This window comes from Ursus arctos, unplaced genomic scaffold (genome assembly GCF_023065955.2).
Source record: "Ursus arctos isolate Adak ecotype North America unplaced genomic scaffold, UrsArc2.0 scaffold_19, whole genome shotgun sequence".
Taxonomy (NCBI): domain Eukaryota; kingdom Metazoa; phylum Chordata; class Mammalia; order Carnivora; family Ursidae; genus Ursus; species Ursus arctos.
The window spans coordinates 48213328-48236473 of NW_026622863.1; the positions used below are offsets into that span (position 1 = coordinate 48213328).

The following is a 23146-nucleotide window of genomic DNA, read 5'->3' on the forward strand; positions in this document are numbered from 1 at the left end:
CCCTCCCTGAACAACACACAAACCAGTCTGGGCCCAGCCTTATAAATATTGATTTTATAGAAAGGACCAATTCAAAACTGGTCAGATGCCACACACCAGAAGCTTCCAGAACCACAAGGATGAAAAAAACAAAAACAACAAAAAAAAATCCCAAATGGAACAAACGAAAATATCCCAGACCAAACTGCCTGAAAATCAAGGTCTCCGTTGACCAAAGGATTCTAAAGAAACACATGTGGCCAGGGCTGGAGAGACCCCAACGCCTGAACGAGTATCCAGAGTAGAAGGAAAAACAATCCAGAAATTCAAAGCCACAGGCCCTGCCCACCGGCCCCCCACGCTGTCAAGAGCGAGGCAAAGGGCTTCACAGCTTTTTTTTGGGGGGGGGGGGGAGAAGCAATGGCAACACCTTCAGTAATGGGAGGAGGGGAATCTTTATACTTCAACTTTTTGTTTTGTTCTCTTCCCCTTGGGGGGAAGTGAAGAGACCGGTAGCTTTAGGTTAAGGAGAAAACAGTGATTTTTATTGTTTTAATGGGGGAAAACGTCTAGAAATGGCCGGCTGCCATGAAAAGTGCCACAGCTGATCTGTGATCTTACTGGCCCCCAATCCCTAAAAAGGAGGTGAGCCCCGGTGTGGTAGGTCAAAGGAGGTACCAACCTTGCGCCCTGCAGCCTCTCAGGAGAACAGAGCTCCAGAGACAAAGAAGGGGGGGGGGTTCGGGCGGAAGGGGGCCAGAATGGGGGAACCCTTGCGGAGTACCAAAATTAGCTGCCTTCTGCTCCCTGCTGGTGGGTCCCTGGGGTGTAGAGTGGCAGGGAGGGGGTTGGGGCTGAACGGAGAAGAAGTTGAGATGCTGATAAAAAACACCCTACTTGAGGGTCCACGGCCCTGGGTCTGAAGAGTAGAAAACCAATAGGGGTCAGTCGATCAGAGTGCTTTCTCAATTATCCCCCTGAACCCCATCTCAGTTCTGGAGGGGGATCAACGCTGCCTGGACTGGGGGTACAGGCTGGTGACCCCAGTCCTGGCCCTCGGCTCCCGGGGGAGGGGGGAGGGGGTGGGCATGGTGGGCTCTCCCCCCCCCTCCCCCGGCTTCACCTCCCCTCCTCCCTGCCAGCCCGGCCCCCGCCGCTACCGCCACCGCTGCCTGGGCCATTGCAGGGCAGCACCCAGTTGTTATCGTGCAGACCCAGGCGGCAGCCGGGCGTCTCGCGGTCGGCTCGGCGGCAGCACATCCAGTAGGAACGTCCGTAAGGCAGGTCGTGGTGGTAGGGCTTGGGGTGCCATCGGCAGAGCGACACGTCCCCCTTCTCGTATCTCTTGCGGCACTGCTTGCAAGGATCATCACGATAGAGGGGGTCGCGGCTCCAACGCGAGTCTGTGGCCCGCACGCCGAAGGCCTCGATGATGCCCTTGAAGTGGTGGCAGGTGCACTTGAGGGCCGCCAGGGCCCGCGTGGGCAGGAAGCTGAAGATCTTCACCAGCACGTGCTCGGGCAGCAGCAGCATGTACTGTCGCGGCTCCAGCAGCCGCTGGATCTTGAAGCGGATCTCCAGGAAGTCGTGGGACACGTGTCGGTAGAGGCGGCACAGGGACGTGTCCGCTGTCCCCTCGGCATCGTCCGGGCCTGGCGCGGTGGCCGGGGAGTCGGCCGGGGGTGGCTCGGGGGGCCCGTCTGGACCGCGGGACTGGAGGAAGAAGAGCTGGCCGGGTGGGGGCGGCTCCTCGGGGCTGACTGTCAGGCACACTGTCTCCTCTTTCACGTTCTTGGTGCCGTCCTTGCCAAAGAAGATGCATTCGTCCACCACCCCCGTCACCACCACATCCACGTGGAAGCCTGACGCTCCACAGTCCCGGGCAGGGGGCGGAGGGGGGGCCGGGGGAGTGTCCTCGGGCCTGGCAGGGACCGGCGTCTCCCCCTCGCTGGCCTCATCCGCCCGCGCCAGGAGGAACTCCACGTTGCTGGGGAGGGCGTCCCGGGATGGGCTGATGAGCTGGTACAGGTCACAGGTGATCTTGTCCTTGGCTCGGGCCCCCGGGCCTGGGCTGCCAGGGTAGGCACAACCGGGCCGGCCCCCGCTACCGTTGGGCAAGCTGCCGTCGGGGGCGCGGGGCTCTCGGCCATTGGAGATCCGAAAGGCGATGCGTACCTCCCCGGGGCCTGGCCCAGGCCGCTCCTCTTTGCGGAGGCCTTTGGCTGGAGGGCTGTCCCGCTGGGCCTCGAAGTGGGCCACCGCCTCGGCTACCCGGCTGCAGTCTCCGCCCCCGGAACGCCGTTCGGACCCCAGCCCCTTGGTGGGCCCACCCTGCTCGGCAGACACGAAGACCACAGGGGCCGGGGTGCCGGGGCGTGGGTAGCTCTGCAGCGCCAGGGCGGCCCGCTGTTCCACCAGCGCCACCATCTCAGCCACAGAGAGCAGGTCTACGTCCTCGCCAGCCGAGGCTGGGGCCCCCTCAGCAGCAGGGGGTGCCTCTGGGCCCCCAGGGTCCGGGGGAGCCTTCGTAGGCTCCAGACAGCGCCTCCTCCGCTTGGCCTTGGAGCTGTCACTGCCCCAGTGCCCCTTGACCTTCATGGAGCTGGCCCGGCTGCCCCCACCACACTGGTGGGCCACAAAGAAGGCCACCTTCTCCTTTGTATTCCCGGGCTTGATGACGTACCACGTGTCCAGCAGGACTCGCCCCTCATCGCCAGCAGCTGCTGCCGAGAGGAGCGGGGCCGGCTGGGAGGCAGGGGCCTCCGTGGCCAAGGTGGGCGGGGTGTTCTCAGAGTGGGCAGGCTCGTGGTCTGGCTCGGCCCCGCTGCCCGGCTCTGGGCAGGCCGACGGCTTGAGGGCTGCGGTAGGCGGGCGTGGCTGGTTCTGTGAGTAGGTGCCAAAGGGCCGGGGGCACCACAGCTGGAAGGGCAGGAGGCCACCACGGTCCATCCTGGGGAACGGTAGCAGGCAGGCAGGGGTTCACCGCATTCCGGGACCTGGATGGTCAGGGGATGCTCCACAGGCCACCTGGAGACAGGGAAGAGGAGGTTGGGGAGCTGGGGGAATAGCCTGCCCTCCTCCTACCACCCCAACCTCAACTCCTGAGGGGACTGACCAAATTAGCCCACCGAGAACTCTATTCCTGTCCCACTGCACAGGTGAGCAAACAGAGGGTTGCAGAGGGAATGAGAGCTGGTCTTTAAACACCCAAAATGGGGGCGCCTGGGTGGTGCAGCCACTTGAGGCTCTGACTCTTGGTTTCGGCTCAGGTCATGATCTCAGGGTTGTGAGATCGAGCCCCATGTCAGGCTCCTCACTCAGCACGGAGTCTGCTTGAGGTTCTCTCCCTTTCCCTCAGCTCCTCCCCTGTTGGCTTATGCCTGCAATCAACTCTCTCTCTCTCCAAATAAATAAAATCTTTAAATAAATAAATAATAAACAAACAAACAAACAAAATAAAACAAAACACCCAGAATGTAAGTAAAGCCGGCAGCTTGTTCCAACCCTGCAGGTCATACTCCACGGCCCAACTGCCTTCACTCATGATCCAGAGGCTTCCTGCAGGCATAACTTAAGTGAAAGTACCAACTGACAGCTCCTCCTTCTTCCATTTGCTCACCCAGTAGCCAGTTCCTGAAAAGACAAGAATTCCCAGCCCGGCCCACAGCTATGGCTACTTGAGCCCACGGAGGAAGGAATGAAGTAGGCTGGGCAGGGGAAGAAAATCTGAGGTCAGAGCCAGCCAGGCCCTTAAGAAATTGGCTCTTTGGGCGCCTGGGTGGCTCAGTCAGTTGAGCATCCGACTCTTGGTTTCGGCTCAGGTCGTGATCTCAGGGTCGTGGGATCGAGCCCGGCGTCGGGCTCTGCACTCAGCACGGAGTCTGCTTGTCCCTCTCCCTCTGCTCCTCTCCCCTGCTCATGTACTCTCTCTGGTGCTCTCTAAAATAAATAAATAAATAAAATCTTAAAAAAAAAAAAAAAAGAATAAAGAAATCGGCTCTTCACTTTGTTCGGTCCCGGGGCTCCCTGAGAAACTCTTAAAGCTGTGTAACCTCACCCAGAAAAACGCACCCACTTGCACAAGACTGTGTAGGTAATGACTTCCCCTAAGCACAGGCACAGATCTCTAGGCTAAGAAGGCCTGTTCTCGTCTAGTTTCCTCTTCAAGCTGCACACAGGTAGACCGAGTGGGGAAGGGTGACTTATCATAAAACCAGGCCCTCAAACTTGGTTTCAGGACTTTTCCATTCAGGGCTCTCTTAACAATGACCATTTTATTTTACAACAACTTTGTGCGTGACCTAATCTGGAGGCAATTCTGCTAATGAGTCTGACATGACCACTCTCTACTGCAGCCCCAACAGGCAGCATATCCTTCCATCTCAATCATTCCCTGTGCCCATCTCCCTCCAGGCAGCTTGAAACCAAAATACTCTCCAAATCTCAAACCTTCCACATGCCCATAGACCAGGGGTCAGCAAACTATGGCACACTGCTTGTCTTTGCCAATAAAGTTTTATTGAAACATGCTCATCTATTTATGGCTGCTTTCACAATACAATGGCAGAGCGGTTGCAACGGAGGACATATGGCTTTGCAAAGCTTAAAACACTCATTATCTGGCTCTTTATAGTAAAAGTCTGCTAACCCCTGCAGTATAGACTGACCCCACCTATAGATGGCTAAGTTTACCATCCACCAATAAATCTAAATGCCCAGGAATAGACGTGAACACAGCAAAAGCCATTTTCTATAGATATCTCTCTACAACTTGGCTACCCCCTGAAATCCTCCAATTTGTTCCTACCTTTATCTCCAGAAGATAAATGCCCTCCCCCAAATATCCAGACCCTTTCAAATCCTAATTTAAACTTCTAAACCTATAAATATCCCCTCCAGCACAGAAGGCCCCAATCTCAAGGAACGCCTCCCAAATCCCTTGTCTTCCAAGAACTCCAACATACACAGCAATCTCCCAACCTCACACATGCCCCAAAAGACCAGTTTCCTGAAATCCTATACTCCCCTTCAAACACTTTCTAAATCTCCACATGTACTCCCTAATTCCTAATAGAAGCCCCCCCAACTGCAAAAAAACCCTCACGAAAACATAAAAGCTCCCTAACACATAAGACTAATCCCAAACCACATATTTCTCAAAGCCCCAAAAACCCCCAAACACTCCCAAAGAATCCTCACCAATGACACGTGCTTACTGGATGGCTCACTGGAGCTTATTAGGTACTGTTCTAACAATTCCGGCTAATCCTCCCTGGTCCCCTTGGAGCAAGTAGTGTATTAGTCCCAGTGTCCAAATGAGGCACAGAAAGGTTTAACCCCAAATCGCTGGTCAAACAGGTAGGAAGGACTCGAGAAAGGCGAAAGCCCAGGTGTTCTGGCTCCAGACTTGGCACTCCTGGATTCTTTACTTTGCTTCTAAGTCTCCCCATGAGCTCCCCAAATCACATAACCACCAAACATCCCCAACCACAAAGCAGACCCCTACAAGACAACCAAAACTTCCACACTACAAAAGAACCCAAACCCAAGCCCCAAGGCTCTCCCTAAGCTCCAGGGAACCCCAAGTATCCCCCACACCCACGCAAACATTTCAAGCCCCAAAATACCGCTTAACGGCAAAGGGAGCCCCCCAATTTTGCAACCGCCCCCCCAACCCACTCAGTCGACCCTCGAAACCTAGACACGCCCCCAAAGTACCCTCATCCGTGAGCCCCGCCCCCCCCAGCGGCGGGAGAGGGTGGCAACACACACGCATGCGCACGAAGGAAGAGGGCCCGCCCCCTCGTTCCTTCCCTCCAGACTTCGCGCGGACAGGCGCGCGACTAGTTTCCCTCCGCCCCTTTGTTGACAGACCCGCGCGTGACGCCCCCAGCCAATGAGCGGCTGCCGTTCGGGGCCGTGCCCATATAAGGAATGCCTTGGCGAAGGGGCCTAACTTCGAAAGAGGGAGGAGTAGGCGAGAGGTGAAGGGGGTGTGGAAACAGTGAAGTGTTAAGAGAGCGTGGAACAATTCCCAACTTCTTGCTAAAACGGAGGAACAAGGCCAGGACAGACGCTACGTTATTCAAGGAGAGGCTTATTACACGACGTTCCCTCTAAACAGGAGCCCTGATTGACAGTTGAGATTTAAAGGGCCAAGCAGCTCCGGGATTGAGACTCGAGGGCGGAAGGAAACGGGCAGAAAGATAAGCGCCCAGGTTTGTTTGGGAACCCTGAAGACCGAGATTCCCTCCGGGGTAAACCAGGCAGCGGAATCACTTCATCCTTGAAGAACAAATGGCAGAACCCTGCGGCGACTGGCGACTCCCTCGGCACTGAGTTCAGCCTCTGGGCTTGGCAGTCAAGGCTCAGGCTGTGTGGCCAAACGCACCTTTCCGTTCAGCCTTTCCAACCAAGCGCCCCAAATCTGACTCAGACTTAGTACAAGAAAAGAATATCAAATACCCCGATAATGCTTTTTAAATATTAATTACCTGTTAAAAATGATAATACTTAGGATATAATTTAGTTAAAATACTTAAAATTAACTTCATCTCTTGACTTTTTAAAAACGTGGCTGCTACAAGATTTTAAATTACACATACGGCTCTCATTATATTTCTACTGAACAGCGGTTGTTTAGATCCTTTCAATGTCAGGACGATTCAAGAGACACCCAAAGGGGGCTCCACCACAGATGTCACCGGTCCTCCGACCACCCTGCCCCAGCCTTGCCTGCTTCCAACCACCCTGCACGTCAAGGCCGGAAGGGTTTTCTTAAAGCACAAACCTGACCCCGTCCCTACCCTGTTCAAAATCTACCATGACTCCCCAGCGCCCTTGCTTTAAAAGCCCGGGTACCCAGCAGGTCCAGCTTCACCCTCCCCACTCCTCCACACCCCCAGTGGACCCAGGTGGGCACCAGATCTGGTATAGAGAGTGGTTGGAGTTCTTAGGCCCTGTCTGATTCTCAGCAGAAGCTATTATCGTCTGCACTGTAGCGATAAAGGAACTGAAGCAGGACAGGTTACCCACAGAGAACTGGTGTGAGTTGGAGCTGGGCTGTGAATCCAAAAAATCTGATTCGGGATTGCTGTGCTCTTATTATTGCTTTACTATACACTCTCTGGCGTCCTAGCTCAGCCATTCCCCCATTCCCTTGTCCAAGAGGCCGATTGCCCCCAGTCTGGGTCAGACTCCACCTCTGGGCTCCCACATCGCCCAGCTTTTTATTCTGCTAAAGTCACAAGCTCTTCCCTTCTGTGGTGTTTGCATTTGCTGTTTTCACTAACTGGAATTCCTTCCCCCCAGATCTCCACATGGCTCAGTTCCTTATTTCATTCTCATCTGTGCTCAAATGTGACTTTAACAGAGAGGGCTTGCCCCAGCTCCCTTCCTGGAAACCTGCCACCTGCACAGAGGACGACCTCTGGGTTCCCAAGTCCCAGCCCTGCCCACTCTGAGTTATCCCTGTCTAGGGCTGGATCTGTCTCCTCTAGGCGACAGTGAACCCAGAAGGGCCAGAACAATCAGGGTCATCATGGTGTCCCCAGCAGCACCCAGCATGGGACTGAATGGATGGATCAAAGCTCCCTCCCTGCAGCAACAAGTCCCAAACTTTATGAGGCCTGGCAGGGTGAACTCTGTTTCACACATTGGGGCAGAATTGTCTAACTTCTCACACACTGAGCTCTCCACGAGGCCCTCCACTAGGTCAGCTTTCAGAGAATGCATCATGAAGATCCATTTATTGTAAAACAGCATGACCCAGAAAGACTGAAAATGTAAAAAAATGGAAAAAGACCAGACAAATATGAACCAAGAGACAAACAGAAGAGAGACGATATCATTAAAAAAAGCAAAACAAAACAAAACAAACAGTAATGAGGGGTGCTTGGCTGGCTCAGTCAGTAGAGTATGCAACTCTGGATCTTGGGATTGTGGGTTCAAGCCCCATATTGGGCATGGACATGACTCCAAATAAAATCTTTTTTTAAAAGATTTTATTTATTTGTCAGAGAGAGAGAGAATGCACAAGCTGGGGGAGCAGCAGGCAGAGGGAGAAGCAGGCTCCCCACTGAGCAAGGAGCCTGACTCGGGACTCAATCCCATGACCCTGGGATCATGACCTGAGCCAAAGGCAGACTCTTTTTTTTTTTTTTTTTTTTAAAGATTTTTATTTATTCATTTGACAGAGGGAGACAGCCAGCGAGACAGGGAACACAGGCAGGGGGAGTGGGAGAGGAAAAAGCAGGCTCCCAGCGGAGGAGCCTGATGTGGGGCTCGATCCCGGAACGTCGGGATCACGCCCTGAGCCGAAGGCAGATGCTTAACGACTGAGCCACCCAGGTGTGCCCAAAGGCAGACTCTTAACCAACTGAGCCACCCAGGCGTCCCTCAAAATAGAATCTTAAAAAAAAAAGTAACAGCTGACAAAAGCAAAAGGTATTAGTAGGCACAAAGATGGTAATGAAACAAACTGACCCGTTATATACAAAAGTTCTCAACATTCGTGCTAACATGATGGCCTCAAAATATATAAAGCAAAAAGAACAGAATGGCAAACACTTTGGCAAATCCACAACTGTGATGGGAAACTGCAATGTATCTCTCCGTAAGAGGTGGGCTGAACAGATAAAATTAGTAAGGAACTGAACCACACGATCGACACTTCGAGGAATGCCCCCAACCATTCGAGAATCCAGTTCACTTCCCTTATCTGACATTCCAAGGTCCTCCTGCTTGCTGGCTCGGAGCTGGTCTGGGCACACAGAGATGACACTGAGCTCACCAGGAGGAGCTCGTGAGAAAGGGGGCAGACATCCAAATAAACCACCATGACCCGCCTGAATATATTAAGAGAGAAACTGATCACAATGGCAGTTCACACCCAGGCATCACTGGGAGCCAGGCTTTGCTTGAGGTGTTTTACAAATATTAACTCATTGAATTTTCACATCACCTCACTATTCTTAACCTCATTTCAAGGACGTGGAGGCACAGAATGGCGAAGCAATCGCTCTCAGACCCGGCTCTGCGGCCGGAGTTCTGAAGCGGCAGGCAGCTTTAGTCACTGAGCGCCACTTCTGTGCGGATCATCTTACTGTGTCCTCAAACACGGCCGTCCCCCTCACTGACAGCCAGACACTCGCCTTTCTCTTCCCGATTTATTATTTTTTTCTGAGCACATATCCCTATCTAATATGCTAGAAACGTTGTTGATAAAGTTTCTTGTCAGTTTCCCCTCCCGAACAGCTCCCTCCAGGGCCGGTATTTCTGCCTATTTCATTTCACTGTGGGATCCCCAGCTTTTCGAACAGCTCAGGCGCTTGGCTCCTCTAAGTCAGCTCCTTGGAGCAGGAGTCCCCGGGAAGTGTGTTAGGAATGTAGGCTCTCCTGCTGCCCTACACCCGCAGAACGGGCACTTGGACAGCTCTCTAGGGGATTCGTAGGCACATCTGAGAAGGAACGCCCTAGCCCATCAGGGGTGTGTAATGCATGTTGGTTTGAACCGGCTCCTAACACCGCCACGCTGTCTGTCTTTACATGTGCTACTGGGGACCTCTTGGGAAAAGCCGGCTGGTTCCAGCCAACTCCACGTGTGGAAATCCTGCTCCCAGGACGGAGGCAGGTTGGCGTATCCTCCCAGTATCCTCCCAAGCTATTCGGGATCTCTTCCTCCTGAGGCCTCTTCTGGCCGCCCCTGTCACCTGTCATTGCTGAATGACAATGACCTGGGTGAGGGCCTCTCTCGCCTCCACCCTGTGGGTTTCTGGAAAGCTGGGACCTCTCCTCAAAGGCACAGCTGCTCCAGCCTCCGCACTTGGCTCCAATGGCCTAGTTTAGCTCTTCCGGCTCCATCCTTTCCATGGTAGCTGGAGAGATCGCTCCAAACATAAATCAGACCGTATCAACTCCCCTGCTTAAAACCTTTCTGTGAGGGGCGCCTGGGTGGCACAGCGGTTAAGCGTCTGCCTTCGGCTCAGGGCGTGATCCCAGCATTACAGGATCGAGCCCCACATCAGGCTCCTCCGCTAGGAGCCTGCTTCTTCCTCTCCCACTCCCCCTGCTTGTGTTCCCTCTCTCGCTGGCTGTCTCTATCTCTGTCGAATAAATAAATAAAATCTTAAAAAAAAAAAAAAAAAAAAAAAAACTTTCTGTGAGAGGTGCAAGTTTGCAAAAACAAAAATACATGTCCGGGAACCCTTCTCAGGAAGCTACAGGAGGAGGATTTGATTCACCAAAATGAAGCGGTGAATGAAGACAAAGGGAGCTATCAGGTCAAAGACAAAAGTCTAGCCCAGAAGAGAGGCAAAAGGAATCCCTAGATGAAGGTAAAGGGATGAGCCTGGGAGCACAGCTGGCAGCAGCTCGAGGGAGAACCTGTTTCTACGAATGCACAAAGAAAAGAGAGAAGCTAGCAATGAACAAGCCAAGCGCGCACCCTAAGAAGGTGGAACCAAGGGGTGCCTGGGTGGCTCACTCGGTTAAGCTTCTGACTCTTGATTTTGGCTCACGATCTCAGGGTCGTGAGATCGAGCCTGGTTGGGATTCTCTCTCTCCCTCTGCCCCCCTCCACTCCCGTATGCTTCCTCTCTCTAATAAATAAATAAAATCTTAAAAAAAAAAAAAGTTGGAAACAATGTCAACTATAGCAGAATAAAGCAAAGAAAGAAGAAAGGGAATAAAAAGTGGGTGCCTGGCCCCCCTCACTCTGACTCAGGTGAGGCCCACCCGCCCCCACCTTGGGGCGCCTCCATCCCGGGGTCGGGCAGTCAGGGTCATGCCTGCACAGGGCTGGGTATGAAGCAGGTGCTCACAGAAGGCACTGGTCCACGGACACGGTCATGGTCACGCACGAATCGGGGGCAGGATACCAGGGTTCTGTTCGCGGCCCTGCTCCTTCCATCCCCCACCCTCTTGACACCCCCCCTCCCCACGGCCATTCGGTCTACAGTCTAGATTCATCCCTCCCTTGGCTTTTCGGCCTCAGGGTCTGCCACCCTCTCTCCCCTTCTCAAAGGTTCCTTTCCCACAGCTCTCCCTAAGAGCAGAAATCCTCCAAATCCTCAGATCCTAGAGATCCAGGATGCAGACAGAATCCAGGCAGGGCCTGCAGACACCCCAGCTTTCCTACTTTTGGGGGTGTGTCTGTAGGTTAGGGTGCTTAACCCTTGGTGCCTCAGTTTCCTCCACTGTAAAGTGCAGATAATAACAGTACCCACCCACGGGCTGCCTGATGATTCAGAGATCAACCTAGCAGAGTGCTCATGTCAGCTAGCTACCAAGGAGAGGCTCAATATTCTGCTCGCTTATTAAGGGAAGAGGAGACTTAGTACCTAGGAGTTTGCAAATCATTGACTAACCCAAAGACTTATATTCCGAAAGGAAACTGACCCTGGCCCCTCATGACAGTCAAAATATGGTCATTCCTTTGTTACTGTTGCCTATTGGGTCTCAACTATTAAACAGATATTTACAGAGCAGCTACTGTGTGCCAGGGGCCTGTTCCGGGCACGGCAGGTATGTGGGGAAAAGGAGACAGAAATCCTCACCTTCGCAGGGCTGACATACTAATTGGCGACAGGGACAATAAAAATAGAGTGAGTTCCAAGGTGGCAAGTGCTATGTGGCAACAAATACAGCAAGTTAAGAGGACTGGGAGTGGAAGTGGGGGTTCTGATCTTAATCGAGGGGTCCGGATGGCATCACGGAGCAGGTGACTGGAGCCAAGCCGTTCAGAAAACTTGTGGTTTTAGGAATCATCTGGTGCTGCCAGAGCTGCTAGAAATACCCCATTAGCAATGGTAAAAATATCGTGTTGTATGAGTAAGCTTCGGACAAGCACAGGCTGAAAACACATTAAAGATTTTAAGAAAAGGCAAAATGACTTGGAAAGCGGACACATTTTCGAAGACAGACAAATAAAGGAAAGGGGGGGAGTGTCACGTGACCCCGGGGGGCCCAAATGTGACATACAGGCACAGGGATGAGTGAGAGGCTGCCCAACTTTCCCCCAAACCAAGACGGTTTTCAGATGATTCACCGAGAGTGGAAGACAAAGTGTTAAAGACCCCTGAAGGTAATGACGCAATGACAAGCAGGCAAAGCTAGCATAAGGGGCTGCAAATGAATCAGGAAAACCCAGACCTGAAAAATGGAAAAATGAGCCCAAATGCCACCAGCATGGCGACAACAACCCGCTCCCCAAGGGCAGGGTGTTGGTCTGCACGCTATAGGTGCTCTATCAACACTGGGGACCACTCAAGGAATGAACCCCCATTTTCCAGAAGAGGAAACTGAGGTCCAGAGGGGTTCAGTGACTTGCCTAGAGTCACACAGCTAGTGTGTGACGAAGCCAGGATTCAAATCTGCATGTTCAGGTTCCAATGTCCATGCTCTATAGTTTTTTCTTAAGAGAAGAAAAATCATAAAAAGACCTCAGACTTAACTGAGAGCTTCCTATGCACTACACATTTGATACATGTTACCTCATCAACTCTACAAGAGCCCCCTGGTTGGAATGTGGCCTTATTTTGCAGGAGAAAACTCGAGGGCCCGAGTGGGAATACAATGTGGCCAAGGACACACAGCAGCAGAAGTAGGGATTTGAACCTGGGCCTATCTGAGGCCAGTGCTTTTGACCATAAACCTTCATATCAGCGCCAGAGAATTTATGTGATAAAGTCAGGAAGCCTCACAACAAAAGAACCAAACTGTTTCAAGATGAATTACAAAGTTGCCAACCTGCCCAGTGAGGCTGGAAAAACCAAAAGGTTGGAGGGAGAAAACACAGTTGTCAGAAATATTCCCTATTCACTGAAATGCCTGGAGTTGGGCCAGGCTGGGCATCGGCAAGTGAATTATTTATATCTGGCTGGGGATGGGGATGGGGACAGATTGAGTTTCTGAGCACCACATCGGGGAGTCACCCTTGGACCTGGAAGCCCAGGGATAGAGGGCGGGAAATAAGAGGAGTCAGATAGGGGGGCAGCCTGCGGGAGAAGGAAAAGGAGGCAGCCTGGCTGATGTCTCCCTCACTGGTCCCTGTCTTCTGCGTTGTCTCTCAAGTCTGTTCCCACTCTCCGTTCAAAAAAATGACAACTCGTGTGTACTGAGCACTTAACTTCAAGAACTTTACACGCTTACCTCCCTGAACCCTCTAACCTTCCTAGAGTTACTGATCCCATTTTATAGTTAATGAGAGGCCCAAAGTCACAGGACAAATGAATGGGAGGGCTAAAATTCGAACCGAAGACTGCTTCTGTTCTTAAGTCTCTGCCCTAACTCATAACACTGTATTTCAGTACAAGGAGAGGGGGCGAAATCACAGTGGTGAAAGCAGATTCCGAGCCAGTATACCTAGGTTGGAATCCTGAGTTGACCACTTAATGCTGGATGACCTTGGTAAAGTTGCTTAAGTTCTCTGTGCCTCTGCTTCCTTGGGGTAGAATGGAGATAACCCCACCTACACCTTAGGGGTGTGGTCAGAATTAAATGAGTTAACGAAGAGTTAAGAAAGGGGCCAGGCACTTCCTAAACAGTAAGTGTAGCTGTAATCCACTGTGGAGAGCCCCTGCCTGCTTCTTAGCTGGCGTGTGCCCAGATCAGTGCCAGGTTTTGAGAAAAACGCCTCTGGGGTTGGACTGATAAGAAGGGAATCCATTAGCACCTGTGACCCAGTCACATTCCTGGGGTGGGGAACTTCCCACCAACAGGCCGAGGACTTATTGCAAGGGAGGGTAACAATCTTAAGGAGCCTCCCCTCTTCTCAGTGACAAGTTGTTCCCACAACACAGATAAGGACACTGAGTTTCAGCGAGGGGAGACTTGCCCAGGTCACAAAGGAGTGACAGATTAAGAGATCTGAATGCTGGACCGCCAAAGCACAGAAAGCACTACACTTTTCGAGATCCCACTGGAGAAATGAGAGTGCAAAAGGTTCTCTCTAAGGCCCCTTCTGGCCATCTTATCCTACAGTTCTGTGACTGTCCAGTTTCTCGGGAGTCTCTGGCTGGTCTAAGCAAACTATCGTTGCATCCAGGCGCGTAAAGCCATGCTCTCCACCCCACCCCCCCTACGGCAGCCTAATCAACACACCATTCTACCACTGATTTCTAATTTCTCTCCCACCACCTCAGCTTGCCCTCCTGCCTCCAATCTGATCTAGAGGCCCTAACCCACGCATCCATAGCTGGCCTCTCCCTCGGAGCCTAAAGAACCCCTCAACTCATCTAGCCCTGACCCCCATGCCTTTCCGCATCCCCCAGGCTACCCGCCTCGAAACTGCTCCCTTCAGGGCCTCTGCCCGGACGCCCAGTCCCTTCTTTAACTCGGGACTCCCTCCCCCGGCTCTGAGCTCCCATACAATCAATTCCAAAGCTCGACTCCCTCCCCACCTCCAAGACCCCTCCCCAGCCCCCATTCTTCTACTACTCCCTCCGGCTCCCATACCTCCCGAACCCCTCCCCAAAGCGATCTCTTGTCGTCCAGCTCCTTCTTTAGCCCCTGCCCCTTCCCTCTCGCCACCCGGTCCCGACCCCCTGCCCCAGCTTTCAAGCTCCCCCGGCCCCGACTCGGGGTTCTCACCATCTCCCCGCGCCGCAGCTCTCTCGGCTACGCGGGTTTCCCCCACTCGCTCCTCTCCAGCCTCCCCTTCCGGGTTCCCGCCCCGAAGCCCGCTGGGAATTGGAGTCCGAGCGGCCACGGACTACACCTCCCAGAAGGCAGCATGACCACGCTTGGAGGTGGGGAAACGAAGCAAACTGGGCGGGCTGAGGACAAGAACTACTCTAACTCTCAGGAGGCAGAGAGGGCGCTTTGCAGCGCAGGCGCAGGGAGCGCCCCCGCCAAGCGCACTGGGAGATGGAGTCCAGTCTCCTCCATTTTGGCCCGGGGCCCTTGAAAAGAGATTGAGCAAATTGCAAAGAGAGACGTTTGTGAGGGGTGAAGAGTTGGGAGGGAGCAAGTTTATCGATTTCCTTATGCTCATTAACATAATAATTAACAGTGCCTTGTACTTTCTCAAACATTTTTCCATTTCTTCCCCCCGATTTTCTTACCATCACCTTCTCTTGTTTACAAATGAGAAAATTAAGCCTTAGGAGAGAAGAAAGCCCATGAACTAGGAACTATTCAACGTCATAGAAGCTTCACGGGGACAGGCACCTCTGTGTATCTCGTCCGCGCACCCAGAACAGTGTAAATAACTGTTGTGTGATATTTACTGCATACTAGCCATATGCCACACACCCTGCAGACAACCCAAGTATTACCCCAAATTTGTAAAAGTTAAGGCGAAAAGAGTCGATACCTCTTCTCCACGGCAACACAGCAAGAAGGTGATTTACACTGAAGTGTGTTGGACATCGGGGCCTCTACTCCCCACTAGGTCGTTAGATCGCTTCCCCTTAAGCTATATTTTTCAGTCCATCCTCATCGGCCAGGAGAAAAAGCTTTCGAAAATAGAGCGTTTCCTCTGTCAAGGAACATAGATCTTCGTGAGGGGAACTGCGACTAAGGGCCAATTCCAGTGGCCCTCCTCTCTGAATCTTTTCTCAATCTATCGCTCTTTAATGCAGCCCCTGGTTCGCTAGGTTCTCAAGGTCTGTGAGCCTTCCCGATTGCACTGGGAAGACCGCGATGAAATTCCCAACTTCCAGCATGATCCTTGGCACACAGTAGGCCCTCATCAGATATGCACTGAAGGGGAAAGGTGGAAAGAGGGCCAGAAAGGAGAATGACCAGATCTCTTTCCTCCTGAGAGTTGGCAGTTGGGGAGACCCCGCCTCCTCATTAGGATCCCCAGGCCCTGGTCGGCAGGAGTCGGTGGGGCGGGGGCGGGGCCAGGCGGGGGCGGGGCCCGCCGAAAAGGCGGGCAGCTGACTGAGCGCTGATTGGCCGGCACTTTGGCGCGCTCCAGCAAAGGTTTTGTCCGGAGGCGCGAGGCCAAGCTCGTGCTGAGCTAGAAGCCCGGGCCCTTCCCCAGGCGCGCTTGCGCACGGCCATATGCACCCTGCCGTTTCCCCTCTCCAGTCTCGCGCCCCGCACACCTTGGCGGGAACTGGTGGGGGCGTGGCCTGGCCTCAGGAGCTCACTTTTGCTCCCTCCACAGGCCTCCCGCAGGAGTCTCGTTCCAAGGAGATTCGCGCCCACCCCACGGCCCGGTGGGGAACGCAGTGGCTGGGGCTGGCCTAGGGCTCGCGCCCGCGCGGCTACCCTCCCGGGACAGGCACGAGACACTGTCTGATCAGGCTCCCGAGTGTGGGGCTGGCGTGAAACCAGAAGGGGGGCCTCACGCCATTTTGCACGTCCTGAGGCGGGTGCTGGAGGCCGACGACGGGGAACCGGGCAGGGGACAGCCCGCCAGAGGGGAACCTGGGGTCCGCTCAGGAGCAGCACTCTGTGGTCGTGACCTCTCTCCAGGAGTTTCAGGGGGACAGGAAAACGGCTGTGTCCTGGTGCCCTGAGTGAGGCAGGCCAGGGACAGCAGAGCTGGAGTTTGGGTTTGAGGGTGGGCCTAGGTTTTGGGATCCAGGCTCAAGTTTGAGACAGGGAAGGCTCTGTTTGAATAGTGTGGGGGCTTTGGGGTCACAGGCTAGGATCTGGGGTCTCCGGCTTTGTATCTGGATGTAGCTAGTATTGGAATCTGAAGGTGTTGGGTTTTGTGACTGGAAGTTTTCCTGTTGGAATCTGGAGATCCTAATTTTAGGGTCTGGAAGTCTTAGTTTTGAATTCTGGAGTACCATTTGGGGGCCTGGGGTCTGATTTGGGAGGTTCGGAGCCTCAGTATAGATTCAGGATGTACAATCTCTGTATAGCATGTGAGGTGTGAGATTTAGGGTCTGGGGTCACAATTTGGGACTTTGAGGATTAAATTTTAGGGCCTGGAGTCCCCACATTGAGTATGGGGCTTCAATTTTGGGACTCACATGTGAGATCTCAACTTTAGGGTTGGGGGGTCACAATTTAAAGGTCTGAAGTGATAGTTCGGGGGTCTAGAGGTCTTTATCTTTGGATCTGAGGTCAGCTTGGGAGACTGTCGTTTGCATTGGGGGGCTTGGGTTTCTTACTTTAGGGTTTGGGTTCTCTTTGAGGTTTGTGGTCTGTGATCTTGGTGGTATTGGGATTGGGTTGTCTTTGGAGATCAGAAATGGACAGTTTGGGGATCTGGAGTATCTCAGTATTAGAGTTTAGTTTTTTTGGGTTTGGGAGGGCACCTTTTTGGGTTTTAGATCCTCTCTTTGGGAGTTTGAAGTCCTAGTTTTGGTGTCTTAACATCACAGTTTAGAGATCTCAAACCACAGTTTTCAGCCCTGGTGGTCTGATATCTCACTATTAAGACCAAAGCTCTGAGGTTAAAGTTTCGGAATTTGCTGCTTTTAGTTTTAGGTGCAGATCACGACTTGGCCCAAATTTACAACTTGGGATTCATGGACTTCAGTTTAGAGTTTGGGGATTTGAATTTGGTCTCTGGGCCCATATTTGTGGGGGCTTGGGGACTCTTGGGATCTCTGAGTGCTCAAAGGAACAACATGGGGAGAATGAAGGCTGCCCAGCATGTGGCCCATTCCTCCTAGAATCCCAGAGGTCACTAATAATTCTTTCTTTTTCCCTCTTTGCAGATGTGGGGTTCCAGCAGACACTTGTGTTCTCTTGGATGGTCCAGAGCCAGTTCCCTGGGTTCCAGTGACAGGTAAGGGTTCCTCCTTGCCAATCTCCGTTCCAGCTTTGGCCACTCTGGTTGAATAATAACAATAATGTTTACTGAGCATTTACTGTTTGTCAGACTCTTCCCTAAGCCCTTTTGTTTGTATGATATCCTTTAATTCTTACATCTCCACAAGGAAGTAGGTGCGAATATTACCGCCATTTTCAAGAGGAGAGAACTCTGAGGTGGTTACGAAAGATCATCTCAGAGGCCCTGCAGGCTTTGACATTCAGAGTTTTGTAAATGCCCTGCCTTCTTTTCTTTTATTCATGTATTCATTCATCCATGAAGCATCTACCAAGTGTCAGGACTCTCATGAGAGGGGATGTTCACAGCAGATTGAGAGTTGGATCAGAACCACCCCCCCCAGCCTGGATAAAGAAAAGGGCGCCAGAGTTCATCTTATCCTCACTATCTCCCCAAATGACTTACTGTCCATTCATCTCTTCATTCATTTATTAACTCCAAAATTAAGCGTCTGCTTTGTTCAGAATCTCTGCTTAGGTATTGTGCTCAGAAGGAGCACCAAGAAGAAAATGAAGAATGCCCGTCCCACTGCCCAATCCTCCTGGAATCCCAGAGGTCACCAACAATGTTGGCGGGGGGGGGGGGGTCATTGTATTAATAAAAACTCTTAGTTGCCATGAACAGAAATCTAGCTAAAACCAGTTTAGGCATAAAAGAAGATTCACTGGGTCCTTTAAACCAAAAATTCGGGGGCCTCAGGGTTTTCTGGTTCCAGGTGAGGATTAAATGATGTTGCCAGGAACCTGCCTCTCTGGGCTCTGCTGTTGCCCTGTGTTGGCTTCCTTCTCAAACAGGCTCTCCCTTTGTGAGGGCAGGATGGCTCCCAGCAGCTCCAGGGCCACATTCTGTCAGCAGAGAGCCTCTTTCTGAGAGCCATTGATTCTGACTGGCCAGACCTGGGCCCCACATCCTGAACCAATCACTGTGATGCCTCTTAGCTGGTTCTGTACTGCTAGTGGAAGGGGAGGTTGGGGTTGCCCTCTCTGAACCACGTGGACCAAGAGTGGGGGAGGGGGATGGTCCCACAGGAAAGTATTACCAGACGAGGGGGATTAAATGTCCGTCAACCAAAAGCAACAGCGTTATCAACCATAGTTAGCCAATACAATACTTCCACCTCATCCTTCAACATCCCTTATCCCTAAAAAATTCTGACAAATGACTGGCTACCTCCTGTCTTTAACACTTTGTGAGCACTCTCAATGTGTCAGGTGTTATGCTCTTTCCAGACAAGATCAAACCTTCTAGCCACTTCCATTTTATCAATGAGTTAAAAAGAGCCTCAGAGAGATAAAAACAATGTGTCCAAAGTCACACAGCAAATGGCCTAGACCTGGGATTTCGATCTAGGTCTGTCTTATTCAAAAGCTGGAGCTTAAAACCAACTATGAGGCTGCCTGTTGGGATTGCCCCCTGCTTTGTTCCACTTGGGGGCATCTCTTACTGTTAAATCTCTGCACATCTTAAAGCCAATTAGGGTCGGGGCCTTGGTTTTCCTGTATCTAATATGAGAAATTTGGACCGGCTCTTCTAGCTCCTGTAAAATAAAAGAACTAGGGAGGGTTTAGGCTGATTGGCTCAAGGAAGAGGAAACCCAGGAATTAGAGACATTTGCCATTTCAAAGGCTGAGACCATCCGAAGACAGGAGCATTCATAAAGCCAACAATTTTTTGTTGAACACTAAGTGCTGGTCATTATTCTAGGAACTAGGGATATAGCCAGGGCCACACATGACTTGTGTGGGCTGTAGGCAATTTTAACTTCTTGGGCCCCTTCCTCCATTTTAAAAAAAAATTTTTTTTTAAAAGATTTTACCCATTTATTTGACAGAGAGAGAGACAGCCAGCGAGAGAGGGAACACAAGCAGGGGGAGTGGGAGAGGAAGAAGCAGGCTCCCAGCGGAGGAGCCTGATGTGGGGCTCGATCCCAGAACGCCGGGATCACGCCCTGAGCCGAAGGCAGACGCTTAACGACTGAGCCACCCAGGCGCCCCTTTCCTCCATTTTTTTTAAAAGCTTTGTTTGTTTCTTTTTTTTTTTTTTAAGATTTTATTTATTTATTTGAGAGAGAGAGCACAAGTGGGGAGGAGGGACAGAGGGAGAGGGAGAAGCAGGCTCCCGGCTGAGCAGGGAGCCTGATACAGGGCTCAATCCCAGGACCCCGTGATCATTGACCTGAGCTGAAGGCAGACGCTTAACCGACTGAGCCACCCAGCGCCCGGGCCCCTTCCTCCATTAAAAACATATTTAAAAGTATAGTTTACAACAACATTGGCATAGTTTTTAAAAGAAATTAAAACATTTTTAGGGCACCTGGCTGGCTCAGGCAGTGTAGCACGTGACTCTTGATCTCCAGGTTGTGAGTTTGAGCCCCACGTTGGGTGTAGAGATGACTTAAAAATACAATCTTGAAAAAGAAAAAGAAATGAAGACATTTTCATGAGCCCTTAAAAGTGGCACCAGACTTAGGCACCGAGCTTACTGCACCTAATGGATAAGTCAGTCTAGGATATAACCATTAATCAAATAGACCAAAATCCCTGCCCTGTGGTGTTGATAATAAAGCCAGAAGATTTCAGATTCTGATAAATGATATGGGGATGTGACCATGAATGTGCTTAGCTAGATCGGTTGGCCAGGAAGGGCCTCTCTGAGGAGGTTACATTTAAGCTCCGTGCTGAACGGCAAAGGAAAAACCAGCCATACAACAATCAGGGCAAAAGAACATTCCAGGTGGAAGGAATAGGAAAGGCCCTAAGGCAGAAAGAAACTTGGCAGTTTTGAGAAACAGAAAGAGGACCCGTGTGGCTGGAGCTGGCCTGTTCCCTGAAGACCCAGAGGGCAGAGCTGGGATTAGTGGGTGAAAATTACAGAAAAGAACTTGTCTGAAACCAGAACCATCCGGCAAGGAAAGGGGCAGTCTTGGGAGGAAGTGCCTGGTTCCCAGAGGCCCCTGGGAACACACCCCAAGTCACACCTATTCAGGACTACTGCCCGGGAGATGTCAAGATTTTGTGATGCCTCGTTGTCACCCTTTTCCTCCTGCCAAATTTTTTCCCTGGAACTTCTGTGTTTGCACACAGAAGGCTCTCAGCGCTTTGCAAAACCCAGAGTAAACACCCAGGGACTACAGTTGATTCGAAATTGTTTTTCTCAGCCATGGTCAGGTACACCTTGAACTTAAATAGGCCTGGACACTTTTTTTCTTCCTTGCTTTCTGTGTTGTTTCTCTCTGGGGCTTCTGGGGGTCCTTCTAGAACAGAAAGGAAGTGGTATTCAAAAAGTAAATAGCAGGGCTAGACAGGACTTTAGAGGACAGCCTATCCAGTTTTCCTCCAAAGATAGAACCCCAACGCCCTTGCCCCTTAAAGTTATGGTTTCTACCAGGAGGTAACTAGAGACCAGAGATTTTTTTTTCTTTCATTCCTTCATTCAGCGGACAAACATGCATATCTTCTGTATTCATAGTGGTTTTGAGAGGGTGCACTAATGGTATCCTCCCATGCATAAAGCCCTTTTATGGCTTCCTGTTGGTCTTCAGATAAAGGCAAAGCTCTTCTGTACTATGAGCCTTTGAGACCCTGCCTCATCTGGCCCCTATCTTCTTCTCCAGCCTTGTCTCACCAGACTCCTTGCCTTCCGTGTGCCAGACACGGCAGCTTTAGTTCCTTTGAGTTCTCCGTGCTTCCTCGTGCCACAGGGCCTTTGCACGTGTCCCCCCTATCTGAAATGTGCTTGTTCCCTGTTCACCTACACATCTCCACTCATCCTTCAGAACCAGTTCTGGCCAGGTTTACTTCCTCAGGGAAAATGTTATAGATTAGATCAAAGCTACCAGTTTCCAAGCGGCCTTCTTCTTTGTCTCCATCAGGGCCAACTCCCTGAGTGTGCAAATTCAGGCAGTTACAGAGCCCTGTGTTTAGAAGAGCCTGACACTTGGTTTAATGCCCTGCTCTCACCACCTTGAAATCCTTTTTTTTTTTAAAGATTTTATTTATTTATTTGACAGGGATAGAGACAGCCAGCGAGAGAGGGAACACAGCAGGGGGAGTGGGAGAGGAAGAAGCAGGCTCCCAGCGGAGAAGCCCGATGCGGGGCTCGATCCCATAACGCCGGGATCACGCCCTGAGCCGAAGGCAGACGCTTAACCGCTGTGCCACCCAGGCGCCCCTGAAATCCTTTTTTATTTTTTTTTAAAGATTTTATTTATTTATCCAACAGAGATAGAGACAGCCAGCGAGAGAGGGAACACAAGCAGGGGGAGTGGGAGAGGAAGAAGCAGGCTCATAGCAGAAGAGCCTGATGTGGGGCTCGATCCCAGGTCGCCAGGATCACGCCCTGAGCCGAAGGCAGACGCTTAACCGCTGTGCCACCCAGGCGCCCCATGCCCCTGAAATCCTTAATCTATAAAAAGGGGGCCCCACATTTTCATTTGCAAGGCTCCCCTCCCCAGCAAGTTATATAGCTGGTTCTGGTCCCAATTGGAATTTTATGTTTGTTTGTGGGACAGTTTGATTAATGACTTTATCCCTGATGGTCCTGTGGGCTCTGAGAGGGGCTGTAGTTTGGTTTTTACGCTTGTATCCCTATCACCTAACACCATTCCTGGCCCACAGTAGGTGCTCAATAAGTAATTGCTGAATGAGTGAGTGAGAACGATTCTTTTAGGACTTCATGGTTTGGATAGGGAGATAAGTGCGTCTCCCACCCTGGTCCCCCATCTCCTCGAGGGCAATGACAGTGGTTTCTCTTTCCTTCCGTGGGGTCCCACGCAGGGCCTGGCAAAGAGGAGGTGTCAGTTTGTGGGTTTGAGGAGGAACTAAACACCTGTGTGTAATCAAGGGAGAGGGGGCGTGGCCAGGCCGCAGGTGAGAATGTGTTGTGGCCATTCAGAGCAGGGGAGGAAGGCAAGGGAGGTCGCCAGAGGCTTCCTGGGGCAGGTCATTTGTACTGAGCCCTGAGGGGAGGTGAGACAAGGATTGGTGGAGACAGGGGGTGTCCGGGCATTCCCAAAGGAGTCGTGAGTTGTGGCAATGGTGTGTAATTTGGGAGAGAGACTCCAATGTCTTTGTGTCCCCATCTGTCAAGAGACAGAGATGGAGGGGTGTGTGTGCAGGGGTATACTATGAATTATGAATTCAGGGATTAGATCCTGGGAGTTCTGCATCCGCCCAGGAGTCAGCTTCTGTCTGCCATGCCCTTATTTATGATTGAGCAAATGTGCAGGGAGTTCCCGCCGTGTGCCAGACCCTGTTCTGGATGCTAGAGCAGTCCCCGCCCCAGCTCTCAGCTCAGAGCGAGGCTCAGAGAAATGCATGAGCACGGGGCTGACGGCCCTCACCTGTCCTGTAGGAGATGAGACCACAATGGTCAGCCGGGCCAGGTCTTGAGGGCCATTATAAGCCGGGTTAAGGGTATCATCTTGGTCCT

The 23146-nt window shown here is 51.9% G+C and overlaps 1 protein-coding gene across 2 annotated transcripts; it reads right to left on the reverse strand.

Annotated features, from left to right (window-relative positions):
• Positions 1–39: 39 nt before the first annotated feature.
• FBXO46 (F-box protein 46) lies at positions 40–14649 on the reverse strand. 2 transcript variants are annotated; one of them, XM_057314499.1, is made up of 3 exons: positions 14569–14641; positions 3599–3918; positions 40–3006 (listed from the first exon to the last, which is right to left on the reverse strand). In XM_057314499.1, exon 3 carries the CDS (start codon positions 2926–2928, stop codon positions 1099–1101), a length of 1830 nt encoding a protein of 609 aa, XP_057170482.1. In that variant the 5' UTR covers positions 2929–3006; positions 3599–3918; positions 14569–14641; the 3' UTR covers positions 40–1098. The 2 variants fall into 2 exon arrangements, with proteins under 2 accessions (XP_057170482.1, XP_026337817.2); XM_026482032.4 differs by lacking the exon at positions 3599–3918 and having other exon boundaries at positions 14569–14649.
• Positions 14650–23146: the final 8497 nt, after the last annotated feature.

Bases quoted from the DNA above. Each gene is read 5' to 3' on its own strand.
- FBXO46 (XM_026482032.4), bottom strand. From the start codon at position 2,928: ATGGACCGTGGTGGCCTCCTGCCCTTCCAGCTGTGGTGCCCCCGGCCC.